The 20,498-nt window shown below is 47.6% G+C and overlaps 1 protein-coding gene and 1 long non-coding RNA gene across 15 annotated transcripts in view; one reads left to right on the top strand and one right to left on the bottom strand.

Moving 5' to 3' along the window:
- LOC120898282 (glutamate-gated chloride channel) overlaps window positions 1-20,498 on the top strand; it is a 91,289-nt gene that overhangs the window by 29,345 nt on the left and 41,446 nt on the right. For 10 of the 14 annotated variants that reach the window (XM_040303904.1, XM_040303905.1, XM_040303899.1 and 7 more), the window contains exons 3-4: window positions 10,596-10,681; window positions 11,003-11,115. In XM_040303904.1, coding sequence (XP_040159838.1) covers window positions 10,620-10,681; window positions 11,003-11,115 — 175 coding nt within the window. In that variant the 5' untranslated portion in view covers window positions 10,596-10,619. Of the gene's footprint in view, window positions 1-10,595; window positions 10,682-11,002; window positions 11,116-16,990; window positions 17,059-20,498 lie in introns of all 14 variants that reach the window. The other 4 variants (XM_040303902.1, XM_040303913.1, XM_040303907.1 and 1 more) reach the window with 1 other exon arrangement.
- The window catches only part of LOC120898293, a 124,747-nt gene that overhangs the window by 96,954 nt on the left and 7,295 nt on the right, over window positions 1-20,498 (bottom strand). Inside the window, exon 3 of the long non-coding RNA XR_005738641.1 lies at window positions 15,644-16,288. This is a non-coding gene — a long non-coding RNA (uncharacterized LOC120898293). The remainder of the gene's footprint in view (window positions 1-15,643; window positions 16,289-20,498) is intronic.

The following is a 20,498-nucleotide window of genomic DNA, read 5'->3' as shown; positions in this document are numbered from 1 at the left end:
GCGCTACCGCCGCATGAATAACGCAGCAGGTGATTATTGGTTTTCGGTATGGGACTTGGGCCGCCCATCATCCCTCCTCGCCCCTCGGGAGCCGGATATTTATGCACGTGGTTTAATAGAATTATTTTCGAGCGCTTTGATGCTTTCGGCAGGTCATCAAAAACCACCAGCCAGCCAGCCTGCCTGCCTGCTATATCCAGTCCAGCTGAATGCTCTAAAGCCGCCACAGATATTTGCATTGGAACACATTGGCCCCGTGTGTGGGAGATAATGTTGTGTATTGCGGGGTGGTATTTTATATGAAAGTCAGGCCACAGTTCAGCACCGAACACTACCCTGCGGTTCATTGCTCGTGAGTTAATTCGTGTATTACTGCGATTGCTTCCGACGGTGAAGATTAGTAGCGTGGGTAAGCCGATTAAGTGTAGCGCTGTTGCTGACTGAGAGTGGAATTCATGGCAACTTCATAGATGCTTCTATACCGAATGGCAATCGGTACATTACACTGCAAATGACATTTATGTTAACCTCAATATTTATATCGATTCTGATGAACAAAAGTATTGCTAATCTCCAATTTAAGCTTTGCTTTGCATAACGATGTAACACTAGAATTGAACGTAGCACTTGACTACTTTTGGTGAGCTTTTGTAGAATTTCTGTATGTTCAAGTGGACATGAAAAGTAGCATAACAAACATGATTAATTACAAGACCAAAATTACATCATTTAATTACATCACACAACTACAATGCATAACTCTACTCTCCTGCTGTCCACACTAAATAACTTCCAGCCATTTTCTATGACAACCGTTTGGATGTCTCTCACTATCACTTCCAACACAACTCATCAACTATTCACCAAGTGTACTCCACAACCCTGGACCTAATCTCCATCACCCACCACAGAGTGCGCGGTACGCGGACGGATGGCACAGATTTGAATTGGGAATAACTGTCCATTAAACATGACAAAAACAATCCGGATTACATAAACACCCACCCCGCGCTGTGGATAATCTCTTCCGTACTTTCGGGATAAATGAAACAAAGCAAAAAAAAAGCCTTCAACCATCACTGTTGTACAGCGTGCAAGGGGCAGCCACACAAGGACGATAGTGAATAGAGCGAAAGATTAGAGTTCTGCAAACAACGTGCTGCAATTCGGTGCGCTTCCAGCTTTTTTCCCCTTTTTCCCCAGTACCAAACACAACCACATTCGTCCTTTTTTTTGTGAGGATGGTAGTTAACGTTCCCGCACTATTTCTGCACTACAATTTCTCCGCCTATAATAATTAATCAACTATACACAACAGCTCGGTGCGTAATGGGTGGATTATGCAATCACTGAGTGTCAGTGGCAATTGAAATAAAACAAACCATAAAACAAAAAACACAAAAAGCACGCACCAAACCCAGATGTTGCTAAAAATATTGCCCTTCCTTTGTGGAGCACGCCCGAGTATCTATGATAATCGTACCCCTCTGTGTCTGCCCTGTTGTCCTGTTTTGTCTATTTCGGGCAACCCCGGGGTTCGTCGGTTTGGGTCACGTTGCTTGGAACACGAGCGGTCGGTCTCTGCTAACGGTTTGGTTTGCGTTTGTGTCTGTAGTTTTGTGTGTGTGTGTGATGTTTGTTTATTCCTTTTGCTTCCTTCTTCACTCGACGGCGGCGAGTGCGGTGGCGGCTTACGCAACGGAAATTGCGCTTGAAGCGCCTGAAACACAAAAACCCTCCGATCCGCGGGATGATGGTAGAGAGGCCGTCTTTTGCATGTTGGGGTTATTATTATTTTCGTTCCACCCCCCCCCCACCTCCTTCCCCCAAACTCAGCACGCGCTTTATACCCAGCGCAGCCCAACGGTCGCGCAAGAACAACTGTCCCAGATAGAAAGATACCAATTCCAACGCGCCACATCCCTTCATGAATTAGCAAAACAATACCAACAACAACAACAACAAAACCTAGCAATGTACAACAAACAAAAAAAAGCTCGTCCTCACACTTTGTATTTAATTATTTAATTAAATTCAGCATTTGTGGCACCCTGCCGTCCCCCAGTTATTGCGTACCGTTTTTAGACCGATGGAGCACGGTGCGACACAACGGGTAAAAAAAAGGCACGCAAAAGCAAACGACCATTGGCGGCCACGACCACGATTCTGTTGCCGCAGCTGTCGCCGCCGTCTGGCCACAAATGACAGAGTAAAACCCATCGCGAAACCGTTTTATGAGCAATTCTCTTCCTTTTTTTCTTCCTCTTCTTCTTTTTCTGTTGGGTTCCCCTCCTCTGGTTCGAATCACTGGTATGATTCGCCTGCCCATCCCCATGATGATGCTCTGCAAAGACACAAAAGAACAAATCGCAAACCGGGCGCTCGCTCTCATTAAGCGTGGTCACCGTAAACTGCAACCGAGTCATTTGCGATTATGCACTTTTGCGGTCAGTGGCAGCGAGCGAGCGGATAGCGAGCGCTCTAAATTATCCATTACACTGAACCGGGCCCCGCCACAGCCCCGTCATAGCCCCGCCAGCCCCGAGCCCGGAAAGCGAAAATTAAGGTTTCATTAGCCTTACGTCACCCAACGGGCACAGTGGCGCGATATACCGGAAAAGGGGCAAACAAAGGGGGGACGGACGGATGGATGGACGGACGGACGCGGCCTGTTACGCGGATTGAATTAAAACATCGATGCGCTGAAGATGAACCCCGTCGGGGATTAAGGGAAAAAGAGAGCGAGAGACGACCGATCGGCCCCCGCCGGCCGGTCGGGGTGTGGTTGTGGGGCTAAAGGTTCGGGCCCTTCGGGTCGGAAAATACGAGCAAAGAATCCATTGCGAAACTTTGCACGCTAAAGGGAAATTAGATTGTTAAAAACTCCAAACGGGCCGAAGAAGCATGGGGAATCGCGATAGAGTGGTAGAGCGAACGAAGAGACGAGCGGCGAGCTGCGGGCCAGGTGTGGGACAAGTCGCGACCAGAATTGATTGCACGATTTTACACGAGGGCTGCTCCCCCACTTTAATGCTTTCCCTGCTTCTTCCACCGAACTCTTCCCCCCCCCTTCCCCCCTCCACCATGTGGGTCGCTTTAATTAAGTTAAACTTTTATTATCATTCTAATTTAATTGGATAATTTAAGCGCGACATTGCGCAGAGCTCGGTCGCGAAACAACCCCTGACGCGCTACTGGATGCTGCGCCAGCAGCGGTGGTTGTTGAGCGGAGTTTTCAAACCTTCCACCCAGCCCTTCTTGGCCATTGCCCCCGTCGTTCTCCTCCCCCCGGAGGGGCAAAAGTGGCTCGATAGTCTCCCTTTCCGTTTTCGTTCGCAACTACTTCGCTCCCTCCTGCTCTCTTGAGCTTCAGAAGAAATAGATGACTTTATCTAACTTCCGGTCGGATGCTGTGTCACATTTTCCGCCTCTCACTCCGCTGTGCTCCCCGCTATACGGAGACACACATTCCAGCATGAAATCTCCCTTTTTCTGCGTATGACTTCTCTTCCGGATCGCTTCCCGGAACACGGTGTGGAGCACGGTGTGCGTGTGTATGGGATGATGTCGGTTAATGGAAATGGCTACATTGAAAATGTGTTTTTCCTTCTTGTTACTTTCCGTTTTCGCACACCGTATTTGCACGATATTTTGGGGTGCGTCAGGGCGACAGCGGCAGCGTTGTTTCGGGGGATTGGGCCCACTGATAACGAGCCACCGTTTTAACGCGCCGTTTTCCCCTGTGCGCTTGTGACGCACAGCAGGGACAATTCACGTGTAATCACACGGTACGCGGGACCTTTTCTCGCACCTTTTCAACTACAAGGGACAGTACGCGCCGAACGACGAGCGCACAGAAACATGTTTCGGAAGATTTGTCTCTATTTTGTCCTCTTTAAATTCACTTTAAATATTCAATCAAAGGGCACCGATTAATATTGTAATCCTCCAAGCATACTTTATTAATCGCTGCAAACCGGATATTATGTATGTAACATTTACCAAAAGAACAAAGGAACAGTGCATTGTGTAAAACCATATTACCAACATGACACATTTGATTCAATGCGGTCCAAATTCCATTCACGGTATAAATCATTTCTAACAAGCCTGCATTCAAAGCAGTAACGGATATCTGTTACCAGCACCCATTTATGATATGTATTCCCCCTCCTTCCCCCTCTAAAAACCTCCCTTACTCAACCGAACATTAATCACCCCTCGTTAATTATATTCCCGTGCCGACAGTTTCCTTTCGCTGCGTTTGACGCGTTTAAACATTTTCGCACAGCCGCCGTTGGTGGTCGCCGCCGCCATACTTTGGCGTATCAAAATATAACTTTTTGGAAAGTTTCTAAAACTCATGCACACCTTTTCTGGCGTAACCGCGCACCACGTGCTACCTGACAGGGAGGGGACACCAAGAACGACGACGGGTACGACACAGCATAAAGAGCAGAAAAATCGTTAATCGCCTACATGAACACCACGATCGTGCCCTTAAACGGTCGCGGCAGGATGGACGAGAAGAGCGGGTCGTCCAGGAGCCGGGCATAAGAAGCAGCAGCAGCAGAAGAAGAAAAAAACCTAATTACCATAAGTATCAATTTTCTCCAGCATCCTGCATCGCTCGTAAGGAGGACAGCCCTCGGGTAAAAGAAGTCCGCAAGAAGAACGCCATCACCGTTCGCGAATAAACTTTTGGGTCCTTTTTTGAGCTGCCATAGCTGCTGCTTCACGTTTACTTGGGCAGTTTTTCATTTGCCTGCAACATCCGTCTATCTGTCACACCATCCCCAAAGCCAAAAACCAGCCACGCGCACTGGAATTTGCCAGAAAACGCACCGAAGTCCGAAAGCATCGCCCAAAATCCGGGAACGGAACGACACCCAATTAACGGAACGTTTCGTTCGTTCGTTCGTTGATTTCTTCTTTTTTTCCTCTCTCTCTCTATCTCACTCTATCCGGTTCACTTCTCCACTTCCATCCATTTTCATCCTTCAACACGCAAATCAAATCGTGAGTATAAATCCTTCACACGACCTTCGGCAAGGACACACTGACTCCCTCTCTCTACCCTTCCCGGGTTGCGAACGGCAACAGCCGGATCTCGCCGTTGCCGATGGCAAATAGCCCTCCGGATACGACCCGCCCCGTGTGCTACCTTTGACAGCAGAAAGGGTTCTTTTTTTTTGTTTGGGAAGTTGCAGAAATGACACGACACGGTGAGTGAAAGAGTCACCCAACAACAAAAACGAGTCCTTCTTGCACTCTCTACCAAACAAAAAAATAGGATCTACCGGTGATAATATTCCCATGTTTTTCTTCTTGCGCTGCCCCCATGCGCTCGAAAGATTCCAATGAAGGATAACGAAAAGGGGAATGTTTAGTGTTTTGGGCCGAGCGGAAGGGGGGTGCCTTGTGGGCACGAAAGCCAACCTTTCACTTATTTCGGGAAGGAATCGAAAAAGATGAACCTCTCTGCTGCCGTTTCGCCGCGTTTCTTCTCCCAGCCCGTCCAATTCGAACTTCATTTCGTTCCTTATTCCGTTCCCTCCACGCTTCTCGGAAACGATCATCAGAACATCTTTTAGAACGGTTCGCTGTACTTCGGTTCGCTCCTCTGCACAACCTGAACAGACGACGGGTAACGGGGTCGGACACGGTGACGGAGCGAAAGAGTGACATCGAAAGCTTCGCCTCATCACGATACATAAGCTCAATGTCCTGTGCACAATGTCGTTAGAGATAAGGACCACTCGAGCGCGGAGCGGTCACCGAGTAAAAGTTTGACACTTGAGAATACAATTTCTGCTTCTACCGCTGCTACCAATACCACTACTACTACTACTATAGCCTCTGCTGTGCCATTTGTTTCGCTACGTGTCAGGATTATTTCGGAACCGCACCCGAATGCGAACCTACCGAATCCACCGTTTCGAAAGAACGCGTCGGAAAAAAAGAAGAAGAAACAGCAAGAACGGAAACATAAACATGAAAAATGGACACCGAGACGATTCTCGTGGCACAACACACACACACACACACACACACACACACACACAGATACATAGGCACAGTTTCCATGGTCCACCGGTTGGCAAAAGGGACACCAACCTCAGCCTCCGTTCGTCCGCTGAACTGAACCGAACTGATCGCAACCTTCCGCCAACGGTCGTAAGGATCGGCACACACACACACGCGCGTACAATTTACGCATCACTACCGTTTTCCCGTCCCCCGTTGTTGGTGTTGCCGGTTGTCACCGATTCCGTTCTGCACGTGCCAGTGCAATCACCGAAATACGGCCCGTCCCGAACAGCCAAGCCCTCACGCCCTCGAGAAAGTGACCAATCGAACAGTCGGCGTGCATGGGTGCCAGGGAGGAGAGAGGGGGGGGGAGAGGAGGACAGGAGCTCACCAGTTTCTTTCCGGTCCGTACTAGGGTTTGCTCGCTTCGTGTAGTGCCCCCAAGGAAAGGAGGGGATCAAGCAAATGAGAAATCGAATGGTTTGTTTATCGACCAACTTGAACACTGTTGTTGAATGTCGAATCAATCAAGCGAGTTTTGGGAGTTTCGAACTTCTTTTCCTTTCGGTCTTTTCTTTTTGTCGTTGTTGTTGTTGGACTAGCAGGGACTCGGTTGCGGTACGAGCAAAAGAAGCAGCTGAAGAGAGCACCACACAAAAAAAGGATTAGTTTTTCAGCCGTATCCTGCCCACTTGAGGCTGCTGGTGATGCGAGATGAAGCAGAGTTGTTCAACGAACAGAAGTGTCATCTCGAGTCGATTTCGTGACATATTGCGAACAACATTAGTGAACGTTGGGCGCAAAAAACTAGTCTTTTTTTACGTGTCGGAGCTTGTTCTAGCGGCTACACACAAAAAATTGATCATTTATTTAAGCTAAAGGTTCTGATCGCTCGCAACAACATTTGAAGTCATGGCCTGCTTGCTTCTCGCTAACAGGTTAGGATGCTGCTTGGTGTATGCCAATCACGTTTTGAAATGCTGATTGCTTATACTTTGCCGTCGGCTATTTGACCAAAGGTATGGTATATGCTAGCGTTCGTGTGCTAGAACGAATGCTAAGTTTTTCTGTTTTGTTTGTTCGGACATGTGTTTCAACAGGGATAGTGAACATTTTATCCAGTACGCCCTAAACCTGTGCCGCTGAACTGTAAAATCGCCTTTGTAGATTTACTTTCAATACAAGCACAAACATTGTAATCACATTACCTTTTTAATGTTACTGCTTCATTATCAATGGTCATTTTCTTTAATGGACCGTAAAAATAATATGCAAAAAGCATATGAAGATTGAAATCGTCCCTTCAATTGACTCTCTCTATTATCTTTCGTTTCTAATGCATTCTAAAGAATTAATGCAACCATCGTGCTACCATTAACGTATGTCTCCGGCACAACAACATCGGACAGCAACATCAACAGAAATAAATAAAAATATAAATTATTCAACTATTACACTCTTCGACCCACGCGCATACACTTACTTTCCTCTGATCCTTGTGACCCCAAAACCATGCAACAAAAAAGCAAAAAAGTACGATAATTTATCATTCGTGCGCATAAATCATGGTCTCGCCCATGCTGCATTCGAAATGTATTCATGCAATTTCACCCATAAGAAACAAAATACACACACACCCATACAAAAGCGGTACACTTTATCATAACGAACCACCCTGCCTACACAGTTACAATTCCCTCCCCCCCCCCCCCTGCATCTTTCCCCGCTCATCTACCCATTCTGGCACACGCGAACAAAGTGAATCAAATCGTCATGATTTTTCTTCTCAAATTGCCCATAATGATGTTCATTCGAGAAAGCTTTCCCGTGTTACGGACTGCTTTTTTTTCCAGAGAACCGGCGGCTCCTCCCCCCACTTCCCACTACAGAGCCGCCACAACACGATGGTGCAAGCGCCGTTGCCCATTCGAACAGTAGGCGAACGAGCGTTTTCTTCAAAGAGCATTAAAACAAGATATAAAACAGGGGCACCGGCAAAATGGTGAATGCAAACACACGCACGCACGCACACACACACACAAACGAACGTGAAAAAGAAAACAACAGAAAGCCACCTTCCCGGTACCCGATGTTTGCGTGCGTGTGTGTGTGTGTGTGTGTAGCGCAAAAAAGATTCATGTTACAGCGTAATTTACTTCCCCGTGCCATTAGTCTTCGCGCCGGATGGGCGGGTGGGGTTCGGGCATGGCCCCCCAAAAAAAACAGGGGAATAGGGGGGATCGTTCCGGGGGCGAAGGTATTTGCAATCGGCATCGCGCATTCGATGTCGTCTGTGCGTTTTACTTTCACTTGTAGCACCACCGCCATTTATTCACTTTTTCTGCGGTGCCTTTCTGGGGGTGAAAAATTATCCTTCACATGCAACCGCCACCACCACCACCTCCAGCCCCAAAACACGGGACTCACGCCATTATGCGCCTTTACATACATGGAAGTGGGTGTGTGTGTATGAGTCTGTGAGAGTGTTGTTTGGAACATGTTCCCATCGAAAACACAGTGGAACCATAAAAAACTCCACTCTCTAGGGAGTTTTGCGGGTGAAAGGTTGGAAATAAAACATCGTAACACTCCGTCGTTGTCGCTCCCAACCGAGCTCCTCCCCTATTCGATGGTTTCTGTCGAAACGGAAACCGATCAACCTCGAAATAAAAAGAGCGGGGGGGAAAGATTGTTGGTTAACCGGAACAAGTTCGTGCGCTACCCGCTTGGACTAGCCAGTGTAAAACCAAACCAAAGAAAGAACACACACACACACACACAACATAAATCCTCATCCCACTGAAACCCCTGCGCGCGCCTCAAGTGAGCCCGAAAAGTTCTATTGTTTTCGTGCTTGCCTCCATCCCTCCCCTGTTCCCACATCCAGGCGCTTTAATCATTGCCGATTTACCACAACTTTCGGCCGCCTGGGAAAAACTTTCCCTTTTTCCCGAGCAAGCGTGTATTCGGGGGGGGGGGGGGGGGGCGGTGGACGGTGAAAGGTACAAAAAAGGGGTGCACGAGCGAAACACACGTGTGGAAAAGTTTTCGCCCTTCCTCGAGGACGAGGTGTTCGAAGGATTGACCTTAGCCGCGAAAGGACGGTCTGGAGTGTGCAACGCAAGTGAGCCGCACACACGGACACACACGCACGCACCTACACATGTCGATCAATTCTGGACCACCTGAACCGGCGAACCGAAAACCAAACGACAAGGAAGACCCTTGGAGGGAGAAAAAAAACACACACAAAAAAGGTCAACCGGAACCCACGGTTGCCTAAGTTTAAGCACTCCCGTTCGACAAAGAGAGAGAGAGAGAGTGAGAGAGTGCCAAAAACCATCGTTCATCAATCGTCGTTACGCAACGTGCCTTAGATTAACGACTGCTCGAGAGAGCGTAGCGGAATGTTTGGTTTTTCTATCCCCCCCCCCCTCCCACCTTTGCCCCACCCCTGTGGGACACCAAATTCAATCTATTCCCTCTGGGTTATAGTGTGGATAAGTGGAAAGACCAAATAGAACGAGTGAAGTTGAGAACAAAAACCCGCACGAACCCATTCCGCAGGGACCAAGCCCGGCCGCACAGCAAAGGAGAGGCAGTGGCGGCGGTGGTGGCACAACCGCACAAGCTTTGAGATTTGATGTGGCTTTTACTTACACCGTTGCGCAACAAGGAAGCGATCGAGATGAAGAGAGGGGAGGGGGGGGGACAAAATAATAGACCGAAGACCAAAGCATCTTCGTATTACATTCCAGGGAGAAATTTTTTACTTTACCATTTTTGCCCACACCACAATGGCTCCAAGCGAAGTCCATTCGCCGCCACCGCCGCCATCGCCGTCCCATCCTTATCCTGATAAGTATCTGTCAATAAAAGGTTTTCCCGTCTGTCAACGCCATTCGCCTCACCTTCGGGCGCGGTATGTGCCGCTCCGAATGGCTCGAATAGTTCACCTTCACCGACCGGATGGAACCGTTTTGTGGCGCTTGTTACCGGTTGGGCAGAGTCATCCCTCCTGCCACTGCTGCTGATCGTTTGTAATTTCCCATCGACAGACCCGGTGGAAAACGATGAGCAGTAGCAGCAGCAGTAGCAGCAGCAGTAGCTTTATAACACCTTTCGGGACGACTACCGGAAGACTGTAATAAACTTGGCGGTGTACTGGGTTGGTGTTTTGCCAAACCGTCGCCCGACAGCCACAACAGGCTCGGATGAGGGAGGGCATTAAAAACCTCGTTTAGCTATATCGCAGCGTTTTATCTCCGGAGCAAACGAAATTTCCTCCCTTCCTATTTATCCCAACGCGGCTGCCCAGGGTTGTTTGTGACTGGAAGTGACTGATATAAAACTGAGTTAGTGTCAACTTATGCTGGAATGTCACCGGTGAAACGCAGGCCCTTGCGGTCCGCTTGCCCACAGTTGCGATTACGATCTTATGATCTAATAATGAGCCAACCGTTTCGCTTTATAAAACTGTCGTTTTAATTTAACTGCGCCTTCGGCTGCTCTAGCGCATAAAATTTCATCTTTCTCCTACTGTTTCTCTACTGTTCTCTTTGCAGGATCCGAAATCGAACGTTACCAGAATGGCCTCGGGCCATTTCTTTTGGGCCATATTTTACTTCGCTTGCCTGTGCAGTGCATCGCTGTAAGTATTTTAACGACTTTTCAGGACAAAACTTTCCCAACGTCTTCCCCTGAAAGGCATTGTTCGACAGCATTAAATTTATCTATAATAATTTAATGTATTTTAAACACTGCAAATGTAAACTCACTGTTCCGTCACTTACTCACATCAGAGCATCCTGCCGCACAGGAATTGCATACATTTAGGAGCTGACCGTAATCTGCGCCTGAAATGCTCCTAAAAGTATGCTATTCGCTGCTTGCAGAATGCTTGCTTTAATAGTTCCTCACTATAATCAATGCACGCACTGCCGCTAAAACCATTCTTCCCCTCATCTTGCAGAGCCAACAATGCCAAAGTTAACTTTCGCGAGAAGGAAAAGAAAATTCTAGATCAAATTCTGGGCGCCGGCAAGTACGACGCACGCATCCGACCGTCGGGTATCAACGGAACCGGTAAGGCCAGCCTTTTGTGTCCAGTTTGTGTGTGTTCGCTTTCCGGGTTTTGCCCGGCCCGGACCGTTTCGTTTACGTCTCTGGCCCGCCTCCCCTTGAGTTTAGCTTTTGTTTCCATAGTCTTCTGGTTTTGTTTTGTCATTTGTTATCGTTTCCAGTATCTATTTTGGTTTGTTTCTACTTTTTCTGGACCAACGGTCCACGCTCTTTCGTTTCGCTATACTAGTACCCGGGTAACCAGAAGTTATTCGCTTTTGAGTAGAAACAGAAAATGAAGCTATAAATCATTTGTTTTGTTTATCCCACCCAACGGTATCGAAAAATTGCCGTTTGTACCGCATTATCTAGTTTTCAGTTCGCGATAAGACGCATCGTCCAATGTAGTTTGGCGTGTGTGCTGCCTCACACCGTTGAAACTATTGTTTTCACACACTTCTTTTGCAGTAATTGTAAGCAAAACTCTCTTCTTTTCTATACATTTAATATCAAATCAGCGTTGAAGCGTTGTTTTTTTTTATTTTAACACACCCGGTTAAAACCAACGAACCCAATTAAAACAAAAACACACTTACGTTTCATTTTTTCGAACAATGAAAAAAACACGGCATCGCTACAAAACTTGGGGCTGATGAGGTAAATCCCTTTTCCGCGCGAACGAAAGTAAGCACGTCAAGTGAAGTCTACTCGCGCGCCCTGCTCTCGGCCACGAACTTTGGCTGCTGTGTTGTTGCTTTTGTTTCCTCCCGAGAGTATTTTATTTAACACCAACAACAAGTGACTCTCCGCGGAAAAACACTGGCACTGGAATCGACCCGGCAACCAACGACAGCGAGGGGCACGGGGGGACGGAAAGAAAATCACACAAAACCCAGTGCTAACTCTCAAAAGATTTTCGAACTTTTGACGGAGGTTGAGCGGCAGTTTATTTTTTTTGTTTGTGCCCAGCCAAACCGTTCGCACTGATGGTTGCGTTGCGTTGTGTGTTGCTTTTGTCCCTTACTTTCCCCGAAAGAATTCTTTCCCGAATTCCAGAGCACTGGCTTTGGGTATCCCTGTGCCCTTATCCCTGCTTTTGGGACGTTGTGACAGTTTTTTTTCTCTTCCTCTTCTATTCTGGTTGTATTGTGTCGCAGGGGTTCGTCCCCACCGGGCGACTCTGTGATTTCAAATCACCCAACTCCGAACCAATCAGTTGGAAAACCTTTCCACAAAAAAGGGGAAGCGACCGAACCGAAATCACTACTGGCATCACCCAACAAAAAAACCCAAAAATCTCACAAAACAAATCACCCACAAGCTTCCTAGATCAGTTCAGCAAAGCAAAGAAAAGGGGGGAAAAGTTTCCATTTTCCACAGCGCGTCGTCGTCTTACCCCTTTTTCTTCTGTTGCCTGTTGTGTTGGGGGGAACCAGGCACCATCCGGGGAGGAAAGGGCGGGAGGGTCGGTGCTGTGCATTTTAATCGCATGCAAATGAGATGCCAAAAACATAACCCCACCACCACGGGAAGGAAAGCCGGCCAGCCTGGCAGCTGCAAAACACGGCATGCCCTCCCATGCTGTGAAGATGGAGAGCAATTTTACTAACTGACAGCACTCCACACGGACCACCAAAAAAAAGGGTAGCAGCCCGCGCAGCAGGATGTAGAGAGCACGCGGTTCTCTAAATATTCGGACAAATTGCCCGAACCTTCGTGTTGTGGCAGAGGGGGCATACGGGGAGGAAGAAAAGCGCTCCAAAGCGACACAAACACGCTGGTCAGCTATATAAACTGAGGTGATCGGGAAGTCTCCAGATGAGGAGAAGATGTCCTGCTAAAACAACACATTTCTTTTCTGTTTAGTTTAGCCGCTTCGACCCGCCGCCGGTGAAAGTGGACGTGAACACAGAAACCCAAAAGTGGAGCAACAAAAAAAAGCCGGGAAAGGGTCTTAAAAGCTCCCAATCCCTGCCTTCCCCGTGGTTACCAATACACACACACACACACTTTCCAAAGCAAATCACACAAAATCCTCCACCCATGCCATTCCGTGCAAAGGCGCACGCAGCCGTTCGTCCTTCAATCATACAAATTGCCAAATTAGGCAAAAAACTTCACAGCACCGCGGGGCTCCTTGGTCACATTTTTCGGTGCTCCCACATTCCTTCCCACAGTGGCGAAGAAGTTTCACCGCCCCGCCCCCAATTACCGTTGCTCTAATGCTTGTGCTCGTGCTGCAAAATGGCTTCCGGCGGCCTGTGCTGCGCTGATGGAGCGAGTGACATTTTGTTTTTGGTCGTCCGGAAGCCGGACCCTTTGACACGGCCAGTTCGGCGACGAATAGAAGGGGGCGACACCACCATGTGATGATATCGGTCGCTGGACGGTCATGTAAAATCAGCTATTTGAATTTCGCTCGAGCAAATCGGTTCGGCTGAATGGGAACTGCTGAGGATGAAGCGTGTCCTCCCCTGTTTTGTGGTACCGTAGTAAGGTGCAGTGCAGTGTTGAAAGGCAGGAGTTGCCAACAACTTCAGAGTCTGTGGGGGTAGTCTGGATAGCTCTGTGGTTTCGTCGTTGAAGCTTGAAATGGAAAACTTTCCCCGAATCCATCAACCGTGTCTGGTGTTGGGAGGATTACTATATCGCCCGGGACCGCTCGCTCGTAACAAGATCAATGGAGCCACGCGAACGCAGCACAGGCGATGGAGGACTAACATTGAGCCAAACCATAATTTACCTAAGCTCATCGAAGGGGCACACTACTCTCAAGCTGAGGATGATGTTCTTGTACACACAGACACACACACACACCGAGCTACAGCAGATGGACGAGTTTAGCAGTGGCAGTAGTAGCGTGCTCTTCTGCCATCATGACCCATTTCGAGCATTGTGCAGCACAACTGCTAGGGCCATTTTCGGGAACACCAACAGCCCCCGTTAGTGTTTTGTTCTTCGGCGCTTTCGGGGCATTTTCCTCGTCCCTTGTTTGGTGGTTGATTTGCTTGCTTTTTGCTTCGTTTTTGTTTTGTTCGCTACTCCGTATATATCCGCCTTTTAACAAAGAGAAAATCTTTTCGCCTTTCCCCTCCGTACCATTATCTCTGACAACTGGCGGTGGAAAGTGGGAGAAGAAAAAAGAAGCAAATACAACAAACACCATCAGCGCGGACCCGCACGAAGCGAAGGCATTAGCGAACACTCCTCAAAGATACTTCAAGTTTTGCTGTCTTAAATTGATGCCAAGTCTCTATGTGTGTGTGTGTGCCTGTTTCTGGGGTCAGGACAAGGGGTGGACTTGCAAACAACTCTTCGGCCCCTCTGTCACCCCCCCCCATTACCCCTGTACCATAAAGAGCTTTCCGTACTTACGCTACGAAAGTAAAAGTTTGTTCGACCTATTAGTGAGTTAAGCAAATTGTCTGCGCGCACAGCCGCCCCCCATTGTGTTTGCCGTTGGCCATTTTTCTGAAAGATTGACCCCGGCACTGAAATCGAAACAAGCCACACCGAACGTGCTACGAAAGGGAGCAACTTTGGACCTTTTGTGTAATGATTGAAGGTTGTGCAAAAATGTTGTGAACCAAATTTCGGGCTGCCATCATTGGATAGTGCTGCTGAAAAGCTACCACTAAGCAGCAAGGGCATCCGACGGTAGCTGTTGTTTACTTTTTGGCCGTTGTTTGCCTTCCCGGGCGGGATGGATGGGGGCAGCAAGAGGGCACCCCCTCTTGCTAAGCTTGGCTGCAAAACTCAAGACGTCAGTTTTTTGGAGGGAAAGCTCCTACCACGCTCCAAAAAGTTCGTGCTATTGGAAATTTTCTCCTCCCAGAGACCGTTCTTAAAACGGCTGTGTGGTCGTTCTTTATATAGCGACCATTGAGCCACCGTAATCGACATAGATGGCTTGAGCATTAATCTTTAAACGGTCCGTCAACACACACACACATGGCGCGGTCCCGCTTACACACACAGGCCATAAACGATGATATTATTGCACTCTCAGACAAACATTTGACTTAAATCGCTCCCCATCAAGCACCGGGAATACAAATCGCCGGCAATATGTGCGCACCACTTATGTGCCCCGGTGCTCGTAAAACTTTCTCCCCGGGTCTTCCGTGCAGATCCGTAGTGCACCGAGTGTGTATGTGTGTGTGTGTGTTGGTATCAACCCACCCCGCGGGGCTACGGACAAGGGAACGTTCGGTGCCCAATTGGATAGTTTTTACTACGGGCGTCGTAAAATCAAGCATCAAGCTTTGGGGTCTGCGGTGTAGTGTGTGTATGTGCCTAAGCTTGAGTATGAGTTTAGTTTAATGCCGAAACGAACATAAAATATCCATGGGAAGCTTGTGGTAGAACATACGTGCACCCCGACAGTGCACTCCGGACAGAAGATATACACATGTGGGAAGAGTCGTCCAAGGGAAAAGATAATGGCAACGAAAACGGTGTTTAAAGATGTAACAACACATGCATCCTGAGGCTTGTACATACCACAGCGCGTAATTCTGGCACTGAACAAACCGTTGCGTTCCACACTTACCTCTTCGTTTCGGCTAATCTGCGCTCCAAGTGGCGTCCGGCCAAGCATCATCATATCGTCGGCACGGCGATACATACACCCCGTCCGCCGTGGAGTTGAGTTGTACAATTAGCTCAAGCTTTCGCTTGCGATGTAAATAAGCTTCCCGTTCGTTTTTACATGTGTTGGTTGTGTGTTGTACTTCACAACGCTCTGTACCTTAGTTTGTTCTCACACCAAGCAACCAAAATTCAACACTACCGCGCACTACCAGCAACAACGAAAACACCGACAACTGCGTCAACCGACTTGAACACACACACTCATGTCTGTCTGTCTGTAAATAGACGATACACAGACGCTGCTGTAACATATGAACACACGCACACACGAACATGGGTAGTTAGTTCTGCAAACTACTAAACACATCAACGTAAGACGCAAGACGTTTCACTAATGCAGCAAATTTGACAACTGTCACTCGATAAGACGATTACACTCAAACGCACCAAACGCTGTACACATGGCGCTTGTTTTCTATGTCTAAGGTTGCACATTATCCGAATCACTGACATGACAAACTAAATGTTTTGCACCAACGTTTCATCTTCAAACAGTTGTTATTGGTAACTGTTTCATTCTTTTGGTTACACGTTTTTCACATTTCTGTCGAAAAAAACAGGGGAATAATTATGATTATGTATGTATATGGAACTCCGTTTAAAGCTGAACAAATCAAATACCCGTCCGCCTGAACGTCACTGCAATATGTACGCGACAATTCAACAATTTCACCACGCTTCGTTAAGCAGCAGCATCTACAGCATCTTCACACACACAACTTTCAGCGTGCGAGCTAATTTACAATTTCCCTTCGCAGCAGCAAAACCAAACCTACCAACGTATCACAGTATTTTGACCATTTTTCTCTTTCAATTTTCTCTCTTTTCCCGAACGGCGCGCGAACGCAAAATGCAAAACAAATCCTGACCAAAAAAAAAAACCCGAAAAAATAACGCACACAAAATGTACGCGTTACGGTCGAACTGGTCGAACTTGCTCTTCGTTGCAACCGAACTAACCGAACCGACCCTTCGAAATGCGGCAACTTTCTCAAAAACAAAAAAAATACCGAACATGGCAAAAACCACACAACCACCAACGAACGGTCAAACACGCCACCTTTTCTCGGGAACGAACTCGTTTCTACAAATTACGATCACACATTCCATTTATCATAACACTGAATGAACCCCACCCCACTATCTATCGCCCCCGCCCGAAATGCAATAAACGAAATATTCCCCACGTTCTCGAATTCTCACCACAAAACCACCACTACCACCAACCCACCACCACCAACGCCAGATGGTCCGGCGATCGTTCGTATCAATCTGTTCGTTCGAAGCATTATGACCATCAGTGACATTAAGATGGTAAGTTTCCGTTTGTCTTCTGCCATCATCTGAGCCTCTCAGCCAAACAGATCTCCACCGATCAGCAACGACAAATCACCTCTCTCTCTCTCTCTCTCCCCCTGACTCTGCATACTATCCGCCCCACCACACCACACCCCATCATTTAGAGCAAAACCGAACAAACAAAACCCGGAATTACTCTCCAAGCGTTCTTCTTTAATAGTTTTGATCCCCGTTTCGCTTTAAAAAAAACATCACCGCAATAAAAAAATAAACACACGTTACCTTTATCTGGTAGAATTAGTAGCCAACCTTCCCGAGGCTGGATGAGTTCTTCTTTTTTATATCTTAACCAGCGTGCATTCTCTCTAGAACTTGTTCATTGCTGCATTTCCATTCCATTCCGTCCTGTTTGCTCGCCTGCGCGTAGAGAGTGTTGCGTGATTGGTTTATTTTTATGTTGTTTTTTTGTTTTTGTGACTCTTTCACACGGTTTTATTGCGTTACTAATAGTGATCCAGTTTTTTGTTGTGTGCTTCTGTGCCATATGGCGCCATTGCGTGACTCGCGATCGTTCTTGGAGGATAGTTGGATTGGAAACTGTGACCACCACACCAAGAAGTGAATGAAAACATTGATTTTGATGCAATTTGGAACAAGCATCAAAGAAAGAAGTGCCTACTAGATCGTCGAGTCATGTTATGCAAGATGCGCAAGTTGCGCACCGTAGAGCCATTTCGGTTGGCTCCAAAAACGCCACCCGAGTTTTTTTGTGTTTTTGTGGCATTCGCTTACATTTGTAGTGTACTTTCTCCTGTTTGCTCAATGATTTCATCTCATAAAATTTGAAAATTAGTTTTACTACTAACAGTCAACACATTGCGTTGAACTAGGAATGGCTTAGGCGTGAATTTTGGATTTATCTTGGTTGTTTGTTCTTTTTTTGAAAGCATTTTTCCCTCCCCCCATTGGCGTACTGCTAGTAACCGGTACGTCTAGTACACGTCCTAGACACGCGTTCGCTTGATATATGCTCCTCTTCCCGATCTCGGAATGGCAATGAAGTATTTTTATTCTGCAAAACATGCTCCAAAAACAAGCGATTTCTTGTGGTCGCCTTCTGGCTAGGCTCAAATACGATTGCCACGACGGTTCGGACATCAATTCTCGATGCATCGAGCTCAATGTCTCGATCGCATTCCCTCCGGAACATGATTCGCCTATCTCCTTTGCGACACCATCGCCTTGAATGATGGCTGCTTTCTGCCTCATGTTCATCTAGCGTTTGTTTTGCTTGCATACTACTATTTTTAATTAATTCTTATTAAAAAACATATTTCAATTTCACAATATGAAAACGTTACCGAATTTTACCTAGTTTGTTTTGGTTTTGTCTTGCTGTTTGGTTTGACTTTACTGCTCATGCTTGATATGCTGCCTTGCGCAGGTTTTGCGATGCGATGTTTTGACTAGCCATAGCCATAGCCAAGCCAGTAGTGTGTATTGTTTCCCCCATCATGTCACTCTAATTTGCGTTTCAAAGCGTTCATTTCGCTGTTTTCCATCACTCCATCGTTCATCGTGTTGGCCTTGATAGCTCACTGTTTGAATTTGGAAAGCCCAACATTACTTTCACGCGGCTTGCCGCACCATCCGCAACCATCCAAACCGGCCCATTGCGGCCCATGTTTAATGAAAGTCAACAAACGCAAAAACATTGTGAGCAATCAAAACCATTTTAAGCCCTGACTGACGCGTTCAGAGCTTTCATCGACGCCATACCAGCCACCCGCCAAAAGCACACGCATATCATACGCAGGCTGCTGGTGCGCGTACGTATGTCTGCAACATCATGGTCAAAAAGTGTATGCGGATCAAAATCACCTCCACACACCCTCATCGTCAAAAAAACAACAAGAAAACACAGTAATAATAACAACAAAGACAACGATGACGATGGCAGCCGACGGGACAGACCAAAAAAAAGCAATAAAATCCGCAATACGGCAAATCTCACCCACGGTTCGGTGGCTCTTGTGTGTTGTGTTAACCCTCGACAAGCTTCCCCTGCCTCCCCTCCCGTGGGGATTTTTGCTGCATCGATTAAAGACCCAGTGTTATTAAAAGCACACACCTTGAACCCCGGGCTTATGACACCAGCAGCGGCTTCATCATCTTTAGCCCCGAGAGCACCCTCCGCCCCATGGGGGAAACACTCAGCCGGATTAGCTCACCGTGCTGGTTTTCTCATTTGTGCCACCCTCCGCTGTCAAGCTTCTAGTGCTTCTGCAGGTGTTTGCCAACCTTTAAAATGCTCCCCGACCCCCCGCCCGACGTTTGGTGGAGGTCCGAACTCCGTAACCACAGAATGCAATCTCCTGTTTCAAAAAAAAAACCCCGGGACGGGGCCACCGCCCTCTGGCGTTCATTTATTCATTTCATTTCGAGCTCGATGTGCCTCAAATTGCTGCGGCCGGTACAAAATTTCGACTACTGCTACTGCAGTCGAATCCTATAAATAAATAAGGTCCTCACGCCCGGTCCCCGCTCCGTTTTGCTCCCCCTCGAATACGCAAACCATACGATGCGCTTCCTTAATCCACAGGCCACAGCCTCCCATGGGTATACGGTAAAAAGAGACTCTCTCACTCTCTCTCTTCTCTTTCTTTCTCGCTATTATTATTTTCCTCGCTCATTGCCACCTACCCACAGTACGCGAGATGCGGAGCGGCCGTGCTGCCAGTGCCGATGGTGCCGGTGCCAAAAGAAAAGTGCTTGCATATTAAACATCCGTGTCTCCCTATCCCTCCTCCCGCCGTACCCTGTGCCCCGGGTTCTCTTCATCCCGGATAAAAGGACTACCCCTCCAAATTGGGTGCTTCATTTTGGTTTGCTTGATTGTGGGCGGTTCACCCACATCTCTTCCACCTTTCAACCGCTGCCAACCCAACAGGCGGCAAGAAAAAAATAAATAAAAAACCTCAGACAGCTTTTGGGCAGTATGGTAGAACCGCAAAATAATGCTCCACTTATTACGATCATCATCGCCGTCAGCAGCAGCAGCAGCAGCAGCAGCAGCAGTAGCAGTATCACCACCAGCAGAAGCACCAGGGGCAGACACATGCACCCACGACCTTTCTCTTTCACCTCTTGTACATCTGTGCGGCACGCTGACGATGAGTTTTAATGAAACATTTGCCTTCCGCTCCGATGACAGGCCAGTTGTCATAGCCCCCACACAGACAAACACTCACACACACACACATGGGCTGCTTTCATGTGTGGCCACCAACCGATGGTTGACCGTGACAGTGGGTTCCGTTCTCGAAAATGAGCTTTTTTCGAGCAGGGAGCAGGAGGAACAGGACCCAACAGACCGACAACTGAAGCCATAAATTAAATTTCATCTTCCATTTCATCTTTGCCGGCTCGAACTGACTTTAATTCCACACCGGAAA

This window comes from Anopheles arabiensis, chromosome 2 (assembly GCF_016920715.1).
Source record: "Anopheles arabiensis isolate DONGOLA chromosome 2, AaraD3, whole genome shotgun sequence".
Lineage (NCBI taxonomy): Eukaryota > Metazoa > Arthropoda > Insecta > Diptera > Culicidae > Anopheles > Anopheles arabiensis.
This window is presented reverse-complemented; position numbering and strand designations above follow the sequence as displayed.